The sequence below is a fragment of the Anolis carolinensis genome, chromosome 1 (genome assembly GCF_035594765.1).
Source record: "Anolis carolinensis isolate JA03-04 chromosome 1, rAnoCar3.1.pri, whole genome shotgun sequence".
Classification (NCBI taxonomy): domain Eukaryota; kingdom Metazoa; phylum Chordata; class Lepidosauria; order Squamata; family Dactyloidae; genus Anolis; species Anolis carolinensis.
The window spans coordinates 318962901-318989892 of NC_085841.1; the positions used below are offsets into that span (position 1 = coordinate 318962901).

Below are 26992 nucleotides of genomic sequence, written 5' to 3' on the forward strand. Positions count from 1 at the left end.
TGTTCCAGACAGCTTTAATTAAACTGTGCTGCAAAACCAGATATAGATCAATGGAAATGATCCATAACAAGGGGCTAATCATGTATTTAGCAGTGTTCAGTCCAGTTCAATCACCTTCTCCTGTTTCTGTGGCTTTGCATTCATGTGGCAAAGGCTGAGATGTGTGCATGTTATTTTCCCCCCTTCTCTTAATCCATCCCATTAGTGGCCATATGCTTGGGCTTCAAGGGAGACAAGACTTGTCTGCAATCTGCCAGGGATTTAGAGACATCAATAATTTCTGAACAGTCATGTTGGTACTGGTCGAAGGGTTAAGTGCTCGGCATGCCAGGGGCACCTCTTTTGGGACTGGGACTCTTAGTTGACTGTTAGGAACCTGATCCCCTGTGAAGCTTCCCTTCAAAGCACATGCTGCATGTCAAATCCATACAGCTGAAGCAACGGAGCTTTATTAGCTCTGGGATTTAAAGGCCTGTGCTAAGTGATATAACAGTATATTTGGTGTAAACGCAGAGAGGAATAGCAGAGGAGAAGGAGCATAGTGATGACATGGGGGAAAGTGTGCTACTCTTAAAATTCTGTTCTTTTCTGCAAGGATTGTAAATTTTCCATTTACAGAAAAGAATTATTTATTGTGAGCTGGATACTTATGATTCTCTGCTATCAGTGGCAAATGATAGGAGCCTCATTGTCAAGTGTATAGTATCTTCAAATTTTTCAACCAAACAGCTACTTATTATGCTGACAGAGAAATTGTGGAATGTTGACAAAATAATACATTTGAAAGATATTGACACTAAATTAACTTTTGTAAAAGCAGGCGATTGAAATGATTTATATCATTTTCCACCTTAAAAAATAAGAAATTTCAAAATTTAAAATTCATCTCCTCTTTGCATTTTTAGTTAGCTTTATACGTACACTAAGTTTCAGACCTCAAAGGTTTCATCCTCTTTGCCAAATGTTCTGTCTCAAAATATTTTTGAAATGGAGTATTGGTGTTAATATGTGTTTGGAAAATGTAATAGATAGCTTCTTGAATATGAAAAGGAAGATGAAAAATAACAGTACTGTAGAAAATCTGGTGTAAATAGTGCATGGCAGTTAATGACTTCAGCCACAGTTCAGCGAAAACTGTGGCCAAAACCCTGTGGGGGGAAAAAACAGTGAAAAGCTTGTGTGCTGATACTCAGCCCAGATTTGTTTTTCTAGATTTTCCCCCTTTATGCCTCTCATCTATTTAACAAGTGTGTGAAAGTGGAAGCATAGGTGCAGGTATATTTCCACTTATCTTATTGTTACTGACCCTGAATGAGTGCCTTGCTGGAATACATAAAATGAGTTGCTTTGAACATGAAACATGAAGTCCTTTTGACCTCTGAGTTGAATATTGATCGTGGGTTGAGCTCTGTCAATATTCACCTCTAACATGAGGCATTTCCATCTGTTAACCCCTTCCTAGGATGGCTATGTCTACATAAGAAACCCTTGGACTGCTGTATCCTCACTAAAGCTATTGAGCAAAAGAAATAATCAGTTCCAAATGACATGAATTGTTCACTGCTCTGTAGTTATTAGGAAAAAGATAATGCTTTCTGCCCACATAGCCAAGAAATCTTGATGCGTTGAGAAATCCGACATTACTACAGTTATAAAATAGGGGACCAGCTAAAATCCAGATCTGGCAGCCTTTCCTCCAAATGTCTTCCAGACCTATATTTCCAGCCTTGAAAGTGCTACATGGCTCTGTAACTACTTTTTTTTTAAAAGATGCAACAAACCTTAATAAAACAAATGTTCTTGCAAATTAATTTTCCATTGTTCAGCCATTTCCTTGAGTTAGTCACACTTTTATTTGAATTATCGTGAGATGATAATCACTGAAATGTGTTTTTGTCTATTAATTATATGTAGATCTGCAGATGAGACTTTGGATTGGAATTTACATTTGGCCTCTAAGAAATTCCTTCTCTGAAAAAAGACCTTTTAAAAAGCACTTAGGGCGGATATGAGATAGTATAAAAAAATAGAAAAATATTTCATCTTTCAATGTTCAGAATATTTCAAATATTATAAATCCCTCTGCAAATTTAAGGTATACTGATATTCAGGCTCAAACAGTATACTAACCTAGGAATGCAGTGTATGCTTTGTTTTCATGTGGTAGCTTGAATTTATGGCTGACAGAGTTCAAAGAAAGAGAGAGAGAAAAGAAAGAAAGAAAATAGATCCAAGAGAGTGGAGGGATTGCTCCATTGTTTGTGCTATAGTTTGTTTATTGTTTGCCCTGGTGGCACAGTGGGTTAAACCCTGTGCCGGCTGGACTTCTGACTTAAAGGTTGGGTTGCTGACCTGAAGGTTGCCAGTTCGAATCCGGAAAGAGTGGGTGAGCTCCCTCTGTCAGCTCCAGCTCCCCATGCAGGGACATGAGAGAAGCCTCCCACAAGGATGGTAAAACATCCGGGCATCCCCTGGGCAACATCCTTGCAGACAGCTAATTCTCTACACCAGAAGCGACTTGCAGTTTCCCAAGTTGCTCCTGACACGAAAAAATGAAAAAAATGTTTAAGAGAAAAAACATAACTAAAGAAAAACAATCATGCATACATAAACAAACTACAATTACATTACAAGCTACACAAGTAGGCATGTGGGGGGGGGGCTTGAGGGGCTTCAGCCCCCCCCCCCTCGAAATTCTCAGGGTGGTCCGTGAGAAGGCCTTACATTTATTATTTAAACTGTTATGCTTATTCATATCATGATCAGATCACCATGCTCAATATATCCAATATGCATGGGGGTATTGGGATAATGATATGAAAAGTTTGCTAGGGTAGATCCTCTCTCACTCAGACTCAGTGCCCCCCCCCCCATCAAAATCCCAGCCCCCGAATCAAAATCCTGGCTTCGGGCCTGTATACAACATACATCTCTACTATAAGTTTGTATTCTGACTTTCCACCAAACGTTGCTTGAGCCAACTAGCAAGAACATAAATGCTATAGTTCTCATTTGTGTTTTACTTTACATGAAAATGTATTTATTTTCCTGAACATGAATGTGGTCCTTGTCGCGTTGCTAGTCAATGGAGTTTAAAGCCTCTGGGTACAAATGAGAGCTTCAGGGTTTACAGGGGCCATTTCAGTAGACTGACTTATCACAACTCAAAATGTTGCAGCAGCAGGATGATAATACTACTCAGATAATACATTAATAATTGTTTTAATTCCAATTGTCTGTTGGTTTCTTTTGTACTTTATAATTGTGACATTATTTAAATGTGTTGCTGTTGTTTTATTAATTTGTGCCTTTCTCTCGAAAATTGAATTCAAGGCAACTTGCAACATATTTAAACAGTTCAGATGTAAAAACTATTTTTGAAATCTATTCTGTTATTGATATCTCTGCTGTATCAGACCTAAGGCCTCATTTGGTCCAGCATTTGCACGTACCACAACTACCATTCAAACAATAGGTTACTCAGCCTTCCTTTTCCCAGAGACTAGCATTTGGAGACATAGTGCATCATGAAAGGCTGCTTACATTCTCATTGGTAGTCATCTAGAAACAGATCTGGATCCAGAAATAAATCAGAATTGAAAACCTGATCCTTGAGAAGCTATAGCCTATTAAAAATATACGATTCTCTTAAAGACCCTAGACAACTAAACATTTCACAATGAATGTCTGTTTTACTGGGATTGATCCTCCAATCAGTGACTAGACATTCATTGAAATATTGAAGGACTTATACACTTGTTTCTTAAACTCACTTGTTTCTTAAATCTATGTATGTATGTTTAATCAGCAGGAAATGCTATTGAGGGTACACACTCAGTACAATTTCAGCTTTAATTACATAAACAAAAAATGCAGTTAGATGACCAAGCCTGGTTGCCCCAATGCATGATCTCCATTCTCTTCCTTTCAATAGGCCACTCTGAGTCCCCTTCAGGGTGAGAAGGGCAGGGTATAAATGTGGTAAATAAATAATGGGGCAAATAAATGTGTTTAAAGTCTACTTAATGACTTCAAAGTTAATGTCATAAATGAATTGATAGGTAATAAATGAAGTATTTTTGTTTATTTTGCAGGACTCCAAGGACAGCTTAAAGAGCAAATGGGCAAGAAAGCCCCAGCTTTAGTTTTGGTACCTGTGGCAGGTTTACCTGGAAACAAAATTATTTGTGTATCCTGTTGGCTGAGCCAGTAGCTAAGGAAGCATCTACAGTTAGTGTGTTCATTCTTCTCAAAGAAGGTTGTCACACGAACATACTGAAGATATAAATGGCTGTTCATTGTCTCATATTAACAAACATGGCTACACCTGTAATCTTTCACACACAAAACAATAATTTCTTGCCATGCTTTTTTTTTTTTTTTTGAATTTTGGAATTTTACCAGCATTTGATAGAGAAGTGGGAAGCGATGTCAGTAACTCCTAAATCTTTATGACCTTCTGTTTTTGTAACCAAAATCACACTGAGAAGTCAGACAGAGCTTCATTTTTAATGTATACTTCACAGGTAACTTGTCAGTAAAATCTCCTTCTACTAGCAACCAAAGACCTTTTTATTTTGACAGGCTTTTGGTTACTAAATGGTTGTTGCAAAGGAGTCTTTAGGGGAAGAAGTTGTAGTGTATTCACTTTGTTATGTTTTGCATTCCTTTAAAGTGTCTTAATCATTGCTGTTTTAAATACAATAGCTTATTTCATTATTTTTATTATTCTTTTTAACATAATTATTGTTCTTTGCTGTACTATGTTGTGAGTCGCCTTGGGTACCATACTGAATGAAAAGCAGAATATAAATGAGATACACTGGGAAAATGCTGGCTTATTCCATACTTTTTCCAGTGACCGTGAGCCAGATTTTCAGCATGTAGTCCTTACTGGAAGATGAGTGACTAAGCCATTTATACTGATAATTCTCCCATTAAGCTTAATGTATTTTACTATGGTGAGTACAGTAAGTAGCCTCATCTTGCCCTGGATCCAAAGCCCTACACACAAATGAGGAGGCCATTGTCAGCAGTGAGAGGGAAAGAGCTGCAGAACCTCAAGGGTCTCATTCACATCCCAGAGCTGACAGCAGGAAAACCTAATTGAGTAGTCAAATTAGATCCGCTGCCAGTTCCTTGTTAAAGGAGAAAACTCCAGAGAATGCCTATTGGCATGCATCTTACAAAGCCAACTCTGAGGTGAATGAACGCCCTTGCCCATTGCAATGTGTACAGCTTTCCTGGATATCTGCGAGGTCTGCTGGAATTCCTGATTGATCTATGGAATGAAACATTAACTTCTTATGCACATTTTAATATGCAGAGAGTGGAAAGATACTCTTTTAGACTGCAGTCTCAGGATTACCAAGTCAGTATGGCCCCTCTATGTGCTGGCTTGGAGATCTGGGAATGTCCAAAAGTAGTAGAAGAAGTTCACACAAGTTTTCATTTCTGAATGGAGATCTTCCTTTACTGGATTCCAGTGAGAGTTAAGGCTGAATTCTTAATAGGACTCCTTCAAATATGAACTAAGTTCTTTCAAGCTCTCTGAATAATTTTTGACCACAATTTGTGTAGAGAGGCATCAAATTGATCCGGTTTTAGAATATGAAGGGCAGGTAGTATAATAATAATAATTGTAATTTGTAATATCTTGAATAATTCCAGAAATTCCATACAAAGTAAGCACTAAACTGAGACCCACTTTGTTTTCACATTTTGTTTTGTTATATTACATGTATTCTGATGCCAACATGTCTACAGTCTTATGCCACAAGCTACTCCTTGCATTATTTTTCTTTTAATTGTCATTTTTTTTCAAATATTTGTCTGATTAAATCCATCCTTGGATCAACTTTGTAGAGAATTCCTGAGTGTTACTTAACCTGTGCTTTCAAAGCAAGCAACTCCTTCATCACTCATGCTCCTGTTGTATGGGGTCATCACTCATTCTCCCAACAGAGACATTTGGGATATGCCTTATACAGTGGCATTAATAGGGTTAAAGTCACCCAGTGTGATAATTGATAGTGTCATCCCATGGAGCTCAGACAAGACCAGACCTCACGATATCGTAGCTAAATTTTTTTTAAAAGTAACAGTCAGTGGATATTAAAAACAACAGTGTGCTGGCAAAGGTGTGCAATCAAAGCCACGTAATTTGAAGCATAATTGAAATTGGGTAATGATGAGAGTTCTGGCTAGGGAGTATGTTCATTTGTAGGTTCAAAAAGTAAATTAAAATAGAGTTTTGCCTTGTGGGTATATTGATACAGTATATGTAAGCTGGGTTTATGAACAATGTTTCTGTAGGTTATATCTAACTACAGGGATATTGTAATAAATATTTGCTAAAGGACTGCACAAATATTTTAAAGACAAGTCATTTTGGTGTCACCCCACAGTGCTTCGCACACGCACACACACTCCGCACCCTACTAGTGTCATCACTGACCTTCTGCTCATGAGTGTAGTTCATGAATACCTACTGTTGCTGAAGCCTATTTTATTATGATGTGATCTATAGTGAAGATGAGAATGAGAATGGGAAAACAGTTCACCATATTGTTGCATCCCTTCACCCTTAATGTGAAACACACACACACACATACACCTACCATGTGAAAACTGATGCTTATGACAGAGAGAAATTCTATCTGACAGGAGCAAATTAAGGTGCTTTTGGAGAAAGTCATTGTTAAAATAATCGCCAGCATTACAGAAAGAGAACATTGCAAAAAGGCAAGTGTTTAAATTGTCCCATAATATTGCCACCAAGATATTACAATCCTAAACATCATATTTTCCCCAAACAAAATGGTTATGGCATTGACTAATAAATGATCATTAGTAAATCAGCAGTAATATTTTTAATATCTACAACTTTTTATGGCTGAGAAAAATGTAGTTGTGTGAATTACCTTAGTTTAAGCTCTGAAACCCAAGCAATCTCTATCTCACCCTATTTTATTCTGGCCATGAAAACATTTTCCGTATGGTACCGGTTTTTTATTTGTTGAGACAGTTTTAATCTCATGGTTTGATCTTTTATTTGTGCAGAGCATAAGAGTGAGCAGACAGTAAGTTACCACACAGAACAAGATGAAGGTCAGACCTTTCAGGTTTCTGAGAACTAACTTATAGATGCTCCTGAGTTAGACAGAGCTGTGATATGCATGCAACAGTTTGAACAAGTAAGGCTGACAAATTCATACCTATCTTTGGAGCTGTCAGGTATGGGGAATTGCTTAACTAACATAAATGAAACAGTGCTTGCTAACATCAAGATGTCCAGAGGTAACTGAAAGGGAACACACAGTGTACCTCCTTCCCATTGCTTCTCTTGAAGTTGATAGGACAAGAAGCTACATCATGGACTACTTAAATGTGTTCAGATCTGCATCAAAGTGTTGTGTTACAGCATCTTCCTCATCATTTGCAACTGTGATAGTTTGTGCCTCGTGTATAGATATCAGTCCCACAGCTTTATATTGAGCATGGATTTTCAAGTCTGCCATCTGTATCCAGGGGTTTTGTGTCTACAGATTCAAGCAAAATCGTTAAAATGATCTGGTCACAAACCATTAAAGGATTCAAAATAATGGCACCATTTGCTTTAGGCATCATCACATTGCAGAAGTTGGAACACCTCGATCCCTTGACAAGATGATATCCTGGCTCCATTCAGCTCCAGATCTGTCAAAGCCATGGCATGAAAACTCGGGACAAGCAGAAGTTACTTTGCATGCAAGATATGATACATAATTGTGTACAGTTGGCCAACACTAACTTTCTCTTTGTGTCTTTGTATCTGCATTAAGTCCATGGATATTTATTTATTTATTTATTGCGCTTTTATACCGCTTTTCTCACCCCTGGGGGGACTCAAAGCAGTTCCCAACATAATCAGTGGTAAAATTCAATGCCTTACATGTACAAAACATCACATATCAAAACAACAACAATGACAATAGATTAAAACCATTAAAACTATAAAACAACAATCAAACACAATACATAAAACATTTAGACCTTGCAGCTATCCCAGGGTTATCTTTACCTACTTCCATATTTCCAAGTTTCTGTCATTCACCAAATCTTAGTGTTCTACTGGCTCATAGGGGAAGGTAAGCTGGACTGGAACTGTTTAGGGATTTATAGGCTAAAGCCAGCACTTTGAATTCTGCTCGGTGCTCCCTGTGTATCGCTCCAATAAACAACCCAGCTGCTGCCCGTTGGACTACTTGAAGCTTCTGAACATTCTTCAAAGGTAACCCCACATAGTGCATGTTGCAGTAGTCTAAATAAAATGTGACGCGAGCATGGACCACCGTGGCCAAGTCTGGCTTTTCAAAGTACGGGCGCAGCTGGCGCACAAGTCTCAGTTGTGCAAATACTCCCCTAGTTACCGCCGAAGCCTGGGGTTCCAGGCTCATCGACGAGTCCAGGATCACTCCCAAGCTGTGAACCTGTGTCTTCAGAGGTAATGTAACCCCATCCAGCACAGGCTGTAACCTTATACCTGTTCGGCCTTATGACTGACCAGGAGTATCTCTGTTTTGTCTGGATTCAACTTCAGTTTGTTCTCCCTCATTCAGACTATCACAGCTGCCAAGCACAGGTTCAGGTAAGTGATATAAATGTAGCAGAATTTTGTTGTTTATTTTCAAAATTATATACTGTCTCTACCAGTTTCGTTTCAACTCTCTTCTATCATTTTTAATGTGCAATAAAAACACAATTTTCTTCTTTAAAAAACCACTCACGTCCAAGAAAAGTACTGTATACCCTTAAACTCCAATTTTGTTTTAAAACTCACATATGTTGAAAGAATAATACACATCTTATGAATAGTTTCCTTTATGGAAAGATATCCAATAATTATGATTTCCTTTTTGCCTTGAAAAACATCACACTTTCTCTTAAATACAATATCTGGGTTTTCTAAAGTTTGTTATTAATAGAAACAAGGCAGTTTGTTCAATGCTGATAAGCAACTTAAGGGTTGCTTCTGCAAGAGACTCAAGACTTATATAGCGAAAGGAAATTCTTTATACCTTTTTATCTTTTCTACCCTGCACTACTTTAATCATAGCGAACCAGGCCTGCTACACTGGAGAAGTTTCACAAAGTCCTTTTTTCAGTCTCTTTGTGACTGGGGTGTGTGTTCTGACGTGGGAGAGAAATGAAGTAAAGAGATTTAATATTTGAAATTTATGAACAGTAAAAAAAACCCAAAATACAAAAGAGCTTCATGGGGTTGACAGTGCAATTGATTTTACCTAGACGGGTTTTGATCTCAGAAGTGTAAATACATATGCCACAGTAAGACATTAGTTTTGAGGGCTTTTTTAAATAGATATGCAAACAAAGAAAAAATTCTGTTTCTTTGATTTCATTAAAGCCTCGGGAAAATTTACAATTTATTCATGTTATGACACACAAGGTATGTTGGCAAAGATCCCAGTGCTGCAAATGCAAGCAGGAGGGAGAGAAAACTTCAGTCTAAAAGGGAAGCTTTGTTAACAATATATAACTTGGAACTTACTTTCTCTCTCTGTCTCCTTTCTTGCTCGCTTGTTCTTTCTGCCTCTCTATATATGGAAGGTGTGCTGAAACAATGTTAATAATAACTGGATATCTATTTTTCCTGCATTTTTGAAGTATTTTCCATATAATTAAGGTCACAGTTTAATATGTGCTTAACTGTTAGTCCTATTGAACTGAACTGGACTGATTTTTTAGCATATACAAAAGCAACTGCACTGTGAATCTTTAGCTGCAGAGATGGAGGTTGAACAGAGCCGCGACACAAGGCTGCAGGAGGGAAACTAATAGGATATAACTTTGTCTTTCTCTCTTTCTGAAAGCTGTCTAGATGATAGCTGTGATTCTAGCGAGCCTTTGCACTACACATGGCTGAGCTGCCATAAAGGCATCAGAGCCAATCTTCCTAGATAGGTTAAAAGATGACACTGTGGTATTTTAAGCAGGTATTATGGGGCGGGATTTCTCTCATTTTATGGGGAAGTGAATCAAAGTCTGATTTGCTACACCAGGTATCACTGGTGCATTCTTCTTCCCAAGCTTTGGGTGCCTTGTGGGTATTGAAAGCGACACATCCCCCGGGTACGAAAGAAGTGATCTGAAGCAAGCTATTCTCCTTCAAGGATGCTCTGCTCAGTCAATTATCTCTCATTGGCATGCCAGGCTCTATCAAAATACCATGATTGAATAAAACATTTTATCTCAAATAAATGAATGCACTGATTTAATAAAGGTTTCTAGAGTGTTGTATTATAGTTCCCCAGATGAACACTGAATTTTCAAAATGTGGAAGCGTTTCAAGTGGCCAAGTTAAATCACGACCGGCTCCTTGCCAACCGAGATTACTTCTACAAATCCAGTTAAAATGAATCTGTTCTGCTGTTTCTGATTAGACTCTGGTACTTATTTTTAGATAACCTGTTTTTACTATTATACCTGTGTCTAGCACTGGGAATTCATATTAGGAAGAGTTGACAATTTATTAATTTATTATGTCTTTTCTTACATTTTAGTGTTTTTGGCAGGCTAGCCAGTGTTGATGTATTAGCTAAGCATCCAAGTTACTAAGATATTGAAAACCCTTTATTTTATCTTTATCTATCTATCTCATCTGATAAATGCTAGATATTTTTAATACATTGTAAGTCGAGATACATGAGAAATGAACCCTGCTATTGTCTGGAAGTGTGCCCTTGTCTGACGGCACATTCTCTTGAATGTTTGCCTTCTTCCTCCTCACCTCAGCCCCCAATTTTTTGGACATACATTTTTATTTTTTAGAACTACTCTTTTCTTCTTTCTTCTAAAATACCAAAAAGGAGGAAAAGAAGGGCATGCTAAAAAAAACACAAGAACCCCTAATGGATTAAAATGCATCCAAAAAATTGGGAGAGTGATGTGGAATTTGGTTGACAAAATGTCATCCAAATTTCCATGTAACAACTGAGTTCATTTTTCAGCTATTTTTCTTTGGGCTTTTCATAAATGCTTCTGAGCAATATCAAGTTAGAGAATGTGCTTTTATGTAGTCTGTTTGATAATAGCATCAGCATTTTCAAAAAATCTATTTTATATAAGGCTCTGGTTCTTTTTTCTTTCCTGTCTCTTCAGTTTCTTCTCTAACATTTTTTCTTTTACTTACCCTCCCTATTTTCTACAGTCTGCTGTTTAACTAGTATTCTACCTTATAGGAAATGATTTCACGAGGTACCTTAAGATCCCCTTTACATTGAATTATTGTAATGCTCTGATACCATTTTAACTGTCTTGATTATTTCCTACAGGATTCTGGAATTCATCGTTATTGAGCCAATAGAGCTCTCCAGCAGAGAATTCTAAATACTTTATAAAACTATGTTGCCATGCTTTCTGTAACTTGCCCTCATGGACATTAAATTGGTATTGATGTATTACAGTTTTGACAGAGATTTTCCTTCCATATCCAAGGAGTCTGCATCCACAGATTCCATCATCCACCACTTGAAAATATCTCTCCATTTTTTTTAAAAAAAAAAATGATTTTGTCATTTTTTATAAAGGATGTCATTTTACTACACCACTATATATCATGGAACTTCAGTATCCATTGATTTTGGTATCCACAAGGGATGTTAGAACCAAGCCCCAATGGATACAAAGAGCCCACTTTATTTACAAAAATAACTTCAGTCACTCTCTGAGTTTTGAAAATGTGATTCAAAAAGATTGTCGAAAAGGAACAGTTATGTGTGCAGGAAGTTGCTACATTTCTGTAGAATTCAGAAAGCTTTATATCAGTGGTTCTCAACCTGTTCATCCTCAGATGTTTGGCTTTCAACTCCCAAAAATCCTAATACCTGGTAAACTGGCTGGGATTTCTGGAAGTTGTAGGCCAAAACTTCTGAGGACCCACAGGTTGAGAACCACTGTTTTATATTTAATATGTGTTTGGATGACTACAATTACACATGTATCACAATTTCCTGAAATCAGTATCATGGGGATGCATCTACTCAACCTTATGGACTCATGGGAATTGAGCTAGTGCTGGTGCCTCACCAGATAGTTTGGTGAGGCACCAGCACTGTTTGACTGGAAAGCTACAGACCTTCTAAAACTACAACCCCTTGCTGCATTTGTTCTACTGTATTGATGCACCCATGGAATACGTTATGCTGTACCTGCACTGGATCACAATTAGAACTCTGCTCGGAGGACTTCCATGCAGAAGATTAGGAGAGATGGTTTTTGCCAACTTCTCCTTCCCCATGTACACTATGATAATATCCACACAATTAGGAGAACTTCTGGAATAATATGGGAAATAGGAAGTAATAGAGTTTGTCCACTCTGTACCAGCTTCACCTGAAGGTATAATTAATAATAATAATAATAATAATAATAATAATAATAATAATAATAATAATAGACTTTATTTTTAACCCACCCCCTCTCCCCGTAGGGACTCAGAGTTGACCTCTCTATTTCATCTGCTAGTTCCAGAGGAAAAGCTAGTGTTGGGTATGGGACCTCATGTGTGTCAGTCCTTTAAAGCACACATACAAATAATAATAATAATAATAATAATAATAATAATAATAATCTTTATTTTTATATCCCGCCCCATCTCCCTGAAGGAACTCGGGGCGGCTCACAACTGGGTCAAGCCTGAAACAACAACACAACATATTTGACAAAAACTTAAAACATTCCAACGATACACAAAATAAAATAATGGAGAATACATTAAAATCCAAGCAGATAAAATCAGAGTAATTAAAAGCAAACCAGTGGGGACAGGTTTCATAAAGTGCTGTATCATGGAAATAAGTAACAGTGATAAAGTGCCATATGCTTTTAAAACAAAAAGAAGTATTCTAATGACAGCTCTATTGGGCCTATTCATTCAAATGCGCTCTGGAACAACATGTTTTCAATTCCCGGCAGAAAATGGGCAGGGAAGGAGCTAACCTAATCTCCTTAGGGAGAGAGTTCCAGAGCCGGGGGGCCACTGCTGAGAAGGCCCTCTCTCTCGTCCCCACCAGCCGCCTTTGAGACAAAGGCGGGAGCAAGAGGAGTGCCTCCCCGGATGATCTTAGGGTTCGCGTTCGTTCGTAGGAGAGGTGGCGATCACGGAGATAGGCAGGTCCTGAACCGTTTAAGGCTTTATAGGTAATAACCTGCACCTTGAATTGGGCCCGGAAACTTATCGGTAGCCAGTGGAGCTGTTTAAACAAAGGAGTTGACCATTCTCTGTAACTAGCTCCTGTTATTAATCTGGGTGCTGATCTCTGAACCGACTGCAGTTTCCGAACCGTCTTCAAGGGCAGCCCCATGTAGAGTGCATTGCAGTAATCCAACCTGGAGGTGACTAAGGCGTGGACCACCATGGCCAAGTCAGACTTCACGAGGTACGGTCGCAGCTGGCGCACAAGCTTTAACTGTGCGAAGGCCCTCCCAGCCACCGCCGACACCTGAGCATCAAGTGTCAGCGCTGAGTCCAGGAGGACCCCAAGCTGCGGACTTGCATCTTAAGGGGGAGTGCGACCCCGTTGAGCACAGGTTGCCACCCTATGCCCCGATCGGCCGCACGACTGACCTGGAGGACCTCTGTCTTGTCAGGATTAAGTTTCAGCTTATTCACCCTCATCCATCACAGGGGCCAGGCACTGGTCAAGGATCTGAGGGGCTTCCTTGGAGTTTGGTGGAAAGGAGTAGTAGAGTTGAGTGTCATTTGCATAGAGATGGCACCCAACTCCAAAACTCCGGATGACCTCTCCCAGCGGTTTCATGTAGATGTTAAAAAGCATGGGAGACAGAATAGAACCTTGCAGGACCCTACAGGTCAATTGCCAGGGGTCCAAGCAGGAGTCTCCCAGCTTCACCAACTGGGAACGGCCCTCCAGGAAGGAGCGGAGCCATTGCAAAGCAACGCCCCCAATACCCATTCCGGAGATCCGTCCCAGAAGGATACCATGGTCGATGGTATCGAAAGCTGCTGAGATGTCCAAGAGAATCAATAGGGTCACACTCCCCCTGTCAAGTTCTGTGGAGGTCATCCACCAAGGCGACCAAAGCCATCTCCGTACCATGACCGGGTCTGAACCCAGACTGTGATGGATCCAGATAGTCGGTCTCTATCAGGAACCCCTGGAGCTGTGAGGTCACCACCCGCTCCAGAACCCTGCCCAAAAAGGGAAGGTTCGAAATTGGCCGGTAGTTGTTAAGAACCGATGGGTCAAAGGACACCTTTTTTAGGATCGGTTTAACCAATGCCTGCTTTAAGGAAAAAGTCCATGATCCAGTGAGACATTTATTATCCCCACAAACTAATTTGCCAACCCCCCACTGGTAAGTTTTATTAGCCAAGATGGGCAAGGGTCTGAAGCGCATGTGGTCGCTCTCACAGCTCCAAGGATCCCCTCAACATCATCAGGGTGAACAATCTGAAACAAATCCATTAACACTGGACAAGCAGGTGCCTCGGTCACCTCCATAGATACTGCGTTAAGGCTGGTGTCTAAGTCAGAGCGTATCCAAGCGACTTTGTCTGCAAAGTAATGGGCGAACTCGCCACATCGAGTTGTCAGGTGGCAGGGGGCAGCCCCCCCCCCCCCCATCACAAGGGTGGAGGAGCTCTCCCACCACCCGAAACAACTCAGCTGGTCTGTTTGTTACAGACGCAATGCGGACAGTTGAGAAAACTTTCCTGGCTGCCCGCAATGCCACGGAGTAGGCCCTGAGAGAGGCTTTAGCCCATGCTCGGTCGGATACATCCTGAGATCTGCGCCAGATGCACTCCAGTCTCCGTCTCGTCCGCTTCATCACAGCCAGCTCCTCAAAAAACCAAGGAGCTGACCTGACTCTGCGAGACGATAGGGGACGTTCAGGGGTGATCGTGTCTACTGCCCTAGCCATCTCGGTGTTATAGAGATCAACCAAGACTTCGACAGGATCACCAGCCACCATGACGGGAAAATCCCCAAGAGACATCAGGAATCCATTTGGATCCATAAGTGTCCTGGGGCAGACAATCTTAATCAGTCCACCACCCCTGCAGAGGGTTTGAGCTGTGGTTAGTCTAAAACTGACCAGATGATGATCACTTAATGGAATGTTTAACATATAAAATGATACTGTTACACCGTTAGTATGCCAGTAAGACCGAACCCGCACATTCGCCTTTCCTTATTCTTCTGAGGTTCTCTGACTTATCTCTCTCCTGAGGTTCAGCCATCAAGAACTGGGACCTCTGATCTGTTTTCTAAAGGAAAGCCACACTAGAGTGCTTCACAGGTGATTTTTTCTCTTCCCTTCATCTAACAATCTCCCAAGGAATACACAGGAATCTTTACCTTTTCACCAAATGAACTGATAGTACCAAATTGAGACCATAATGAATACCTGAAATGAGTCATTGGTGGATTTCTTGCCTTTAAAAACCAGCTTTGAAAGCAGTGATCGTCATACAAAGTAAGAGGTGCAGGATAAATTTGGCAGCAGCCTAGAAATCCCTACAAGAGGGTCCATGACAGCATCCTAAGGCTTGATGGAGAAAGGAAGGACAGCATTTTATAGAGCTGGGCCTTTGGTTGAGTGTGTGTCTGTGCTTCTCTGTATGTGTACACACACACACACACACAAAGAGAGAGGGAGGGAGAGAGAGAGAGAAATTTCAATAGCTAAACCAGCTATCCCCCACTGGTGTTTGGTTTCAACAGTACAAGATGTGACTCTCTTTATAGCACAATCCCCAGTGCAGACAAAAAGCTTTCCTGGGGTTGAGATCCTGCCGTTCACGTAATTATTTCGAGACAGACAGCTCCATTACTTTAGTGCTTGCACTTCAGAAGAGCAATGGAAACATTAGGAAAAGTTTTTTTGCTTTGATGTAGAATATGCTGCCACTTTTTTGTTATTAAAATAGGAACTAACGTTAAATAAATAAAATTTTGCCTGGAGGCTTCTGAGAACTAATGTTGTGTTTTGACAGTGTCGTGTGTTTTTTCTTACTCCTGAAAGCATTGTGTGAATTAACTCAGGACTTCATGGTTTTTGCTCTGTGCTACATACACTAAAACTCTTTTTCTTTTCATCTATTTTTCCCCTTTGCATCCTCTCCCAAGATCACACACAAACTCTCAGAACTTTTATTCATCAGCGGTTACTAAATTCTGCTTCTTCACCACTCACATTTCATTTCCCCCTTCTAACCAGCAGAAAACAACTCATATACTGCTGGGAGAACATGCAGGATGAGGCTGTTGCTGTCCTGTCCTGGACAAAGTGGCAAATTGCCACTCAGAAACATTTTGAAAAAGAAATGGAAAACAAAAAGAAAATGGGATGACCCCTATTTTCTACTATCCCCCTAAACCTTCAGGTTAGATTTTCAGGGTGCAGTCGGGAGGGAGAAAGAGAGCGACAGAGAGAGGGAGTACAAGAATGAATGTAATTAGATACCACTCAGAAATTTCAGTGGGAATAACCTAGAAGTAAGTTTCATTCAACTGCAAAGGTACATGATTACAGTTCAGTGAGTAAGTGCCATTGAACTCATTGAGTAGATACATTTACTTAATTTGAGGAGATTAGTTTAGAGTTGTATTGCAAGAAGACAACCTTATGCACACTTGGGAGTATGTCGCATTGAATGGGTAACTATAGTAATATATTGACAAGGAATATCAGCAGGAACTGCTCACAGAAATTAATCCATACATGAGAGTTTTATTTGCTTGTTACATTTATATGAGTTTTTGCTAATGAGTTCATTATTTTGTACATTGGATGTCTCAATCCATGCAACAACCAAACCTAAACTTTGTTTTTAATTTCCACAGGTTTGTTGCATCAGGAACCAGGTAAGATAATATAACAGTGTAAGGTAAAATGTTAAAAATAGAAGTCAGAAAGAAGATATTATTTGGTTTAATGGCTACCTCATATTTTGTCAGCGAAATGGAGCATACTTTGTCCACCTACAACCCTGCTACAACTCTGGATTTTTTTTTTTTAGGTTAGAAATGGGAAATCTGAGTTTTCCCAACGTTTTGGGCCTATAAATTCCACCCACTCCATCAGCTTAGTCAATGAAGTAGCATTACAGGCATTGCAATTCAAAAACATGAGGACAGCAACATATACCTAAAACTGCCTGAGGTATGTTCTCCAACTACCAGAGTGGCAAAATGTAAAATTAAGTCTAAGTAGAAGAAAAGGAGTAAGACATACTGCTAAAACCATATTTTTCAGCAAAAAAGTTTTTCACATGTAGGACCAAACTTCAATACTTTATGCATTACAGGGCATCCTAAAATGTTCATGCAGAGTCCATGAAACTATGTGGAAACAAACAGGAGTAAAGACAGGTTGTTTCTGAAATAGGGTCGTAGCTGAGTTGAGGTATTGTATGAAATAACTGTACATTAAGCATGAGTTTCAAGCATTTTCACTTCCTGTTCAGACTCATGTTCACTGCAAGTACAGACATAAATAATATACAAGACTAGATTCAGCAGTTTTTGGTTCATGTTCTAGTTTCCAGAGCAGCTGAAAACAAGCTTACTCAATCTTCAACATGGGGTCCCTTCAGATATTTACAAATAACTATCTTATCACCTCTGGGCCTTCTTTTCTCCTAGGTAAACATACCCCGCTACCTCAGCCATCCCTCATGAGACTTGATTTCCAAATCTTTGATCATTTTGGTCACTCCTCTCTAGACACGTTCCAGATTGTCAATATCCTTTTTTGAACTATGGTGCCCAGAACTGGACACAGAATTCCAAGTGACATCTGACAAAGCTGAGTAGAGTAATATGGCTTTATTCTTCGATCTGGACACTATGCTCCTGTTGATGGAGGCCAGAGTTGCACTGGCCTTTTTGACAGCCACTTCATATTGTTGACCCATGTTCAGTTTATCATCTACTATTACCCTGTGGATCCTTTTCACATGTACTGTTATTAAACAAAGCATCAGCACCCTATATTTGTACATTTCTTTTTTCCTGCCTAAGACACACAAAACATTACAGTTTATATGACTGTGTTTTTCATTCTTATGGATAATGCAGATAATGATAGGACATAAGAGTATGTTCACATCATTCTGTCGACCTCATTACATTGCCAAATTTCCCTGTTGTAGAACTCTGCTGACACAGCCAGCACAGAGCCCGCCAGATTTCATCACATGACTCACAGGTACTTCTGGCGGGGCTCTGTGCTGCCTGTGTCGGCAAAGAGCTCACCCCACTCCCAGTATTTGAACTGCCAACCATTCGGTCAGCAGTTTAACCTGCTACACCACCGGGGCTTCTTCCAGACAACATCTGGCAGCATTTTCTACAGCTGGAAAAGAGACCTGAGGTCATCCCTCTGAATCCTCACCAGGTGTCGAACTGCAGCAGGCCTGACCCACATCCACCAGTAATGGCCATATGAGTATGCGGCTAACTTTGAACCCTGTTCATCAAGGATGGCAAGCACTGCACAAGATGATACTAAATGCCTATTTAAACATTGTCCAAAAAAGGACATATGCTTATGTCATCCTAGTATTCGTCAACAGAATTCTGACCATAGCATCCAAGTATTGTTTTCTGTATATTTTCTATTGTGTACACCACTTTGAAATCTTTAGATGTAAGCAGTTTATAAAATAGTGATAAAAAATAAAGAAGCGATAGAATTTGATCTCCAGCAGATATCTTTTCATCAATATAGCTCATGCCTTTCTATCCGTTTCTGGCTTTCATAATCAAGTACATCTCACAGTTTTGGCTTCATTTCTGAAGCCTCACCGCTGTGCTCCGATCTTTCCTTGATGCATTCACTGGGCAATGCTGCCTCCAAGTGTTCAAGGTGAAGAAGGGCAGATTTAACCATTGCTTAGCAATCTTGTCCACATTACTTATTGAACTTCTACCTGAATGGGTAGAATGATTCAGATAGGTGTTCCTTAAATGCTTGTGTGGTTTAATGCTCTTGGGTCTTCCTTCTGTAATACAACACATGTGTAATTTGTATGGAGCATATTATGATAAGGATCTCTGAGATTTTGCTAGGTAACGTAACTGACATTTCAGTATTGTGGACAAAATATTAGCTGTGAATAGTTTAATTTGCAGTCCTATGCACAATTTAGCTGGAAGCAAGTCCCATTAAAGTACTTACTTCCACAGTTATCTGGAAGCAATCTCTGAGTAAACCTCCACAGGATTGTAGTGTATATATGCAGGAAATGCAAAACTGAAAAACAAAATCCAGTGGCATTTATATATCTAAATATCCCTTATTTGAAATGCTTGGGATCAGAAATGTATGAGATTTTTAAATTTTGGAATATCTAGAATTGCATATACATACATAGTAAGATATCTTGAAGATAGGGCCATAGTCTAAACATGAAATATATTTATGCTTCATATACACCTTACACACATAGCTTCACGGTAATTTTATATTCAATAGTTTTCATACATTTGTACATGAATGTGTACACCAAACCATTAGAAAGTAAATGTGTTCTCAGCCAATCATGAAAACAATTTTGGAGTATTTCTGATTTTGAAATTCTGGATGGGAAATACGCAATCTGCAATTAGTTATATTTTAAAACTCATAAAGGCCTTCACTGTCACAGACACAGGATAATGAGGAATGTCATTAAGTACAACCAGGAATTTCATTTTACAAAACATCTATTGCTATCCTATTGTACATTTCAGTTTCTGCCCAGCCGCTCTTGTTTTCCCCCATTATTTACAGTAGCTTGCTTTTCAACAAAGAATCAAACTGTCAGTGCTAAGATATCACCCGGGAGCTGGCCATATTTCTGGGTTTTTAAAGGGTCAAGACGATTTCCATTGGGAAGGCAGCCTGTAGCATGCATCAGAATAATCCGTTGGAATAAAGAATACAGGAAACTACACTGGGACTTGGCTTGCCAGGTCAGGAGCATCCCAGTCCCTAAGATATCAAGAAGCAAATCTGAGATGTGGGGACAGGCCCTGTTGATGTTTTGACTCATATTATTTTCCATGCTTTACAAGGAAGGAGGGGGCACACTTTACCAGATTTGTTTATACCAATTGGTTTTAAGAACACCTGGGAGTTTAGTCCAGCCAGATATCCTGAGTTCTATCTTGAAGAATCTATACTTTTCCAACATGACTCTATAGGCTACTTCTTCCAGAAGTGGACCACAGAGTTGCGCTAGAGGACCTAGAGGTTTTCAGAGAGAAGGCTTTTGTTCTCCAGTACAATTCTATGGTCATCTTACTGCAAGTAGATGATAGAGTTGCTCTGAAAGACCCAGAAATTCCTAGAGGTTAAAAGAGGCATTCTTTATTCACATTTTTTTCCAGTTTTGCAGGGCTCCTGTGCTTTTAACCCAAGTGAATATGAAAGGATGACTATAATTTGGTGAGATATCAGAGCTCAAGGGCTGAGAATTCTAAATATTCCCTAAACTGCCAATCCCAGGATTTTATAGGATGGAACCATGGCAATTAAAGTGGAATCACAGCACTATAATTGTTTGGTATGAATGGGCCCTCTGTTACATCTTCACCATGTAGAAATGTGTTTCATGGCATTCACGGGTAGTTAACAATGTTTGAAGTAGTCTTGAATTATATCCATTCTGAAATGCTCAGAAGACAATGGCCCAGTGTTACTCTGTGATATATAAGTAGGAAAGAATTATTTGGAGGGAAATAGAATGGAAGAAAAAATTAATCTCTCCTGCAGCAGAAATAAAAGTAAGGAGCAGATAGCAAACTCATATGTGAAGAAAGAAAACTAATTTTTCTACTTTGAAAACCACTGGAGGAATGCAGGTTACTGAAAGGTAGCTTGGAAACAGTAACTGCACACTGTCAGCTCGCTCAAGGACTGAAAAAAGGGGAGGTAAAACAAGGTGGAGGAACAACCCATCTTCTGGGATGATGGGAGACATGTTTGGCAGCCCCAAAGGCTCAATGCTCTGATAAGATGCGTTCCCTCTAAATATTTAAATGAGGTAAGCAACTGATATTCCCTGTTGAGCATTCTTTGCTGTTGTTGCTAAGCAAAATCAGTGTAATTTCCAACCCCCCCCCCCTTCATTTAAAAATTCTTATAAATTGTGTAAGGCAAACAGATGGCTTTTCAGAAGTCATTCTGAGCTCCTGCGTTCAGGAACATGGAAGCCATGCTCCCACAAACCCATGCTGAATTGTCTGTGGGCATCCTTGCTAATCATCCATTCGCGAGGGACTTTTTTTTAAACCCAGCACTCACATATCACAACAACCTACTCTCCTCCTATTACAGCAACCTTACAGCTTAAAGTGTATCGACACATATTCAGCAGAACCATATGGCAAAGTGCTTTGGAGACGCCATTCAGACTGTAGATAGAGGCTTCAATTTGGTATGTTCTTTTGTATTTAAAAAGAGGGAGAAGCACAAACACCTCCATCTATGTGTGTGTGTGTGTGTGTGTGTGTATACACACACACACACACACACACACATAATAAAAAGGACTAAATCTTGTTCTCAAAGTACATGCAGCTAAATGAGGTGGAAGTTGAGTGGCCCTCTAGATCACTGCTTCTTACACTGTGGGTTCTGACTCCAAATGGGGTCCCTTAGCTCAATGTTGGCATCACGAAAAATTTGTCAACAGTAACTGGTTTCCGGATACAACCCATTTGCACAAATCTGTTATCAATAACCTGCAGTGTTTGGAGGGGACTCTGCAGAAAATGTTTCAACTGTACTCCACAAAAGGGAAAATTAGCCTGTGTTTTCTGGGCTGTACGGCCATGTTCCAAAACTCACAGCAACCCAGAAAAATCGCCTGTTTAGCGAGCTTTGCAAATGCTGATTCGTTATCAGTAAATGTTTGGTTTTTATAACCTATTTTTATATATCTATATACCCAGGATCACGTAAAAAGGGGTAGAAAGGGGTCACAAATGGAAAAACTTTGCCTTGCTTTAGATAACTGTTGAGTTGCAAGCAGGCCTGTAGCGAGGGGGGGGGGGGTTAGGGGTTCAAACCCCCCCCCCCCCCCCCGATGACAGAGGATTAATTGGAATTGTTCCTAACAAATAAGGGCAGTTGGAGAGTATGGAGGGCCTGCATGATTTTTGGCCCTCAGTTTGGAGCAATTCTAGTGGGAGGAGAGGGGATTAAAACATGAGAGAAGTATTTTAAAATGAACTTCATGCCTTCATCACAGTTTTGAAAGATAAGCAAAGAGAATGTTTTTCATGCCGGTGGAGATGTTTAAGTGTGCATTTGAGGACACATGATTAATAGGTAAGGAAGAGGTACCCCCTTTCTCTCCATCCACTTTCACTCCCTGCTAGATTTCCATAGCTTTTGGAGTGCAGTTAATTGCTTGCACTGGAGAAAAAATGGGAGAGGGAGAGCACCATAAATCACAAAAGCAAACAGTCAAGGATTTTTCATGCGTTCCTTTCCTATGTAAATGATCTGTAACTTTTTCATGAATCAGGCCCATCCATTCTTTCTTTCTCTCTTTCTCATACTTCCCTTCTTGACTCTTTGCCGGTCCCTAGATTCTCAGAATTGCAATCTAAATGGTCCTGAAACATTTGAAGACGATTAAAGTTTAGCTTTGCATATCAGTGACCTACCAGCAATTCCCACTAAGGCTCTGATGTATATACTACGTTTGATCTGCAGATAGATGATTCAGAAAGAAGTGGTTCCAGAAGTACTTTTCCTCCCCCATAGAGTACTGGAAAAATACCCTCTGGAGACACGGCATAATAGCAGCTATTTCCTATGAGCATCCTACAGCCCTGCGACACTCCAGCAAGTTGCCAACCAGTGTCTTTTGGCTTCCTTCCTGTTTTACACAAAGCATAAATCACTGGGACTGATTTCTTCTGTCTTATTAGCAAGATTTAAGAAGCTTAATAAAATACATTTGGCAGGTTATACAGTTGTTCCTCTTATACCAAGCCAAGGTACTTTTCTTTTTTTCCTTTTTAAAGAAAAAGTAACCTCTATTCTTTCTGGCAGAGAGCAAAGATTTATAACAAGGCCTGCTTTGCAAATAATAATGTTATTTCCTTTGCTTAATTGGGAACCTATATTGAACCCACAAGAAATAGCTTAACATTTGTGATTTCTCTAAGGGGGCTGTATCAGGTGAGAGCTCCATGTTTTGTGAAGGTGATCTATGCTTGGACACAGCAAATCCTATTACAGAAACGTTTGTGGTTGAAATACTGTGTGTTATGTTCGTTCCTGCTTGTGAAAGTGAAATACAGTTGCACACAAATGAACAGGACCCCACCCCTCATTAGTTGTGGAATACCTTTGCTTTTCAGCACTTCAATAGGATTTCATTATCCTTTCTCTGCAAAGGGAGATAATATATACACTCACACAGACTTCTAATTATTCTCAAGATTCATTAGTTTATTTTCTGGCTCTATCAAACTATTTTATGGAGGTGGAAGATAAAACTGAGTTTCTGAAAGAGTTATAATTTATGGGATTGTTCCTGAGAAATCAGGGCAGTTGAAAAAATCCTTGGTGGAAGGTTTGCTGAAATTTAATCAGAGCTTGGAAATGTTATTTATTTCTTTTCTTTTTTTACTACATCTCACCAGTCGGTCTGGGCAACAGCTGTCCTGGATGGGAGATTCTAGGAGTTGTACCCCAAATAAGTAACATTTTCCAGACCTCCGTTTAATAGTATTCGATAGTATTCAAATCTGATTGAGAAAATGTACATTTGCTTTAATACCCAGGAAAGAAATCCAAGGTCCATTCATATGTTAATTGGAATCGTCCCACTCTTTAAATCAATGTCTTTGAAACAGAAAGTAATTGATGTCAAGCAGTCTTATATATGGATGAGCTGGGCAGTCCCCTGAGGCATGGAGTTGAAGTGGTCACCAACCTGAATTCAGTCTCTTTAAAAAAAAATATTGGAACTACAATATCTACAAAAGTCAGTTGCATTGTTTTTGGCCAGAAGACAGAATCAGATGTATTGTTGATGGACTGGTTAGTAAGGATTCCTTCTCTTTTTCTAGTTCAACAAGTATCTCGTTATAGAAGGAGCTTCCACCAACTTCTGCATTAATGGAAACTGGATTATCTATAGCAATTGTTCTTAAACTTTGGTCTTACAGTTGTTTTGGATTCCAGCACTCAGAGCAGGAACAACAAGAAGTAGCTCACATTTTCGGACCTTCTTATAGACATTGTTGGAAAAATGTGTAATGAACACTTATGCTCAACATGTGGGAACAAGTCTGAGAGGAGACTGGCTTATTATATTGCTGCGTTTTGCAGCTTTGCGTGAGCCATACAACTTAGTAATACAGTACTGCAAATTTGAGGCTGGGGAGGCTGGATCAGATTTTGTGGCACTGGACAAGGAATCCTGGTCTCAGAAGGGTTTTTTTAAAATAAGCGGAGAAAGAATAGAAAACTTTAGAGTGGATTCTGGGAAGAAGAGTGCATCTTGGGGCCCTTTCACATAGCACAACTTTTTTTTCGTGTCAGGAGCGACTTGAGAAACTGCAAGTCGCTTCTGGAGTGAGAGAATTGGCCGCCTGCAAGGACATTGCCCAGGGGACGGCTGGATGTTTTTTGATGTTTTACCATCCTTGTGGGAGGCTTCTCTCATGTCCCCACATGGAGCTGGAGCTGATAGAGGGAGCTCATCCGCACTCTCCCCGGGTGGGATTCGAACCTGGCAGCTTTCAGATCAGCAACCCAACCTTCAAGTCACAAGGCTTTAACCCACTACTCTTCTACTTTAGCTGCAATGGCAATATCCTATGGAGTCCTGTAATTTTTTTTTTAAAGTAACTTCTAACCTGTAAAATAACTTTTAGACTACAAGTGATCTTAAATCCCTTAGACAGTAATAGGCTCTGTTATCAGAAGGTACTAAAGAAGTAGAGATGAAGCTAATGGTCCATCAAACTAAAATACTCGGATATAAATTCTGGTCCTTTGGTTTCAAGAAGTTGCCCGTTTGGAAGGGTATCAACATAACTGTCATCTAATATCCTCAATATAACCAATGTTAGTAAAGAAAAAGACAAGGAAAATTGTTACTCATCACTCTAAAGGCCTTTAAGGATTCAAAGCAGGAGGAACTTTATTTCTTTGCGCCCATCTGTGTGGTATGGAGTCACTGTCAAACTACAGTAGAGTCTCACTTATCCAATGTTCTGGATTATCCAACGCATTTTTGTAGTCAATGTTTTCAATGCATTGTGATATTTTGGTTCGAAATTCGTAAATACAGTAATTACTACATAGCATTAATGTGTAATGAACTACTTTTTCTGTCAAATTTGTTGTATAACATGATGTTTTGGCGCTTATTTTGTAAAATCATAACCTATTTTAATGTTTAATAGGCTTTTTCTTAATCTCTCCTTATTATCCAACATATTCGCTTATCCAATGTTCTGCCGGCCCGTTTATGTTGGATAAGTGAGACTCTACTGTAGTTAGTAACAACAACAACAACAACAACAACAACAACAACAATGACTACGAGTATTTCTTCTTTTCACTGGCAATCATTCCACGTTATATATTATGATACAATACACTGAGATAATACAAACACTGTAATCACTTGTCACCTCCGGGACAAAAATTAAATCAAACTTCAGTAGAAGAGTTTATTGTCAGCCACAGTTTTTATGAGTTTCAAAATAGTCATGAGATATTCAATAAGGCCCCCTACACTCAGCTGCCCACCTAAAAAGATATCTTGCTCTAGGGGCCACAGATTTAGCAGAATCAATGTGCTTCACCCTTCCCACCAAGATCACCCTTCCCAGTAGCAGAGACCACATGATCTTCAAGCAGAAGCCCAAAACTCATAGCACAAGGTTCCCTGGTTTAAAATATTATTCACAGGAGAAAGTCAGCATTTTCACATACTCTGGATCAGGACCATGAAGACATACTAAGGAGTAAAGAAACAGAAGTAGCTATTAAAACTGTTATACCCGAAACTAGCTGGTCCTGATTAACCTGCTGTATTCCCTGGTAGGCAACTCTCCAACACTCCTTGATGACTGAAAGTTCCTTGACATAAATTTGAACGAAATGTCCTGGGTGGTAATATTGGAACAAAATCTTTAGTGTCTTCAAAGACAGCAGGCCTAACAGCCTGCAGGTATTTGGGACTGAAACTCCCCCAAATATCTGAACTATTGGGTATTGTGATGGTAAGTTATGAAATGGTACCTGAGAATATCTAGAAGATACTACATTGACTATCCCTGCCTTACATAGACCATGAAAGTATACATTAGAAGGAGATTAGAAAGACAGAACAGGTTTATCTTCAGAACTTGATTTTGTTTATAATTACCTATGTTTCATTCTGAGGTGTTTTCTCACCTCTCTGCAGCTTGTAGTTGCTACCGGTCCTTTGAAATTTATCACTTTGAAAACTTCCCAACAGTATGGGTTGCTGAAGTTTTCATGTCAGTCATGATTAACCATACTTTCTTGCTTCCTTGTATGCCCTAGTAGGTGTAGACAATAATCTGTCTGTCAAGATACTGCCATGTGCGATAGGTGAAAAGCTACAGTAGCCTGACAAACAGAATTATCACTAAGTCATTTTCCCCTCCTCAAGACTGAAGTCCACCTGTCTCCTCAGGAGATGGAGATACTAATATGTTCTGGGGACTGTTGGCTTGATTAAAATGACAAATCTGGCATGAACAGGTGGCATTCCTACTTTGCTCCAAATAAAGAACTTATAGTTGGTGGGGATTTACAATTCTGCACCAGTGAGTATTTAACATTGAACAACTCTTCATAGAATAGGATCTTGAAAACAAATCTTCTATTCTAACAATATAGAAAAAAATGTGTTTTTTTCTCTGTTTATGGTTAGAAACAAAAAATGCATGCTGCTGAAGAAAATTTAAAAAAG

The 26992-nt window shown here is 39.5% G+C and overlaps 1 protein-coding gene across 1 annotated transcript in view; it reads left to right on the forward strand.

Annotated features, from left to right (window-relative positions):
• The window catches only part of dph6 (diphthamine biosynthesis 6), a 320194-nt gene extending 314336 nt beyond the window's left edge, over window positions 1–5858 (forward strand). The window contains exon 15 of the mRNA XM_008103101.3: window positions 4095–5858. Coding sequence (XP_008101308.2) covers window positions 4095–4213 — 119 coding nt within the window. The 3' untranslated portion in view covers window positions 4214–5858. The remainder of the gene's footprint in view (window positions 1–4094) is intronic.
• Window positions 5859–26992: the final 21134 nt, after the last annotated feature.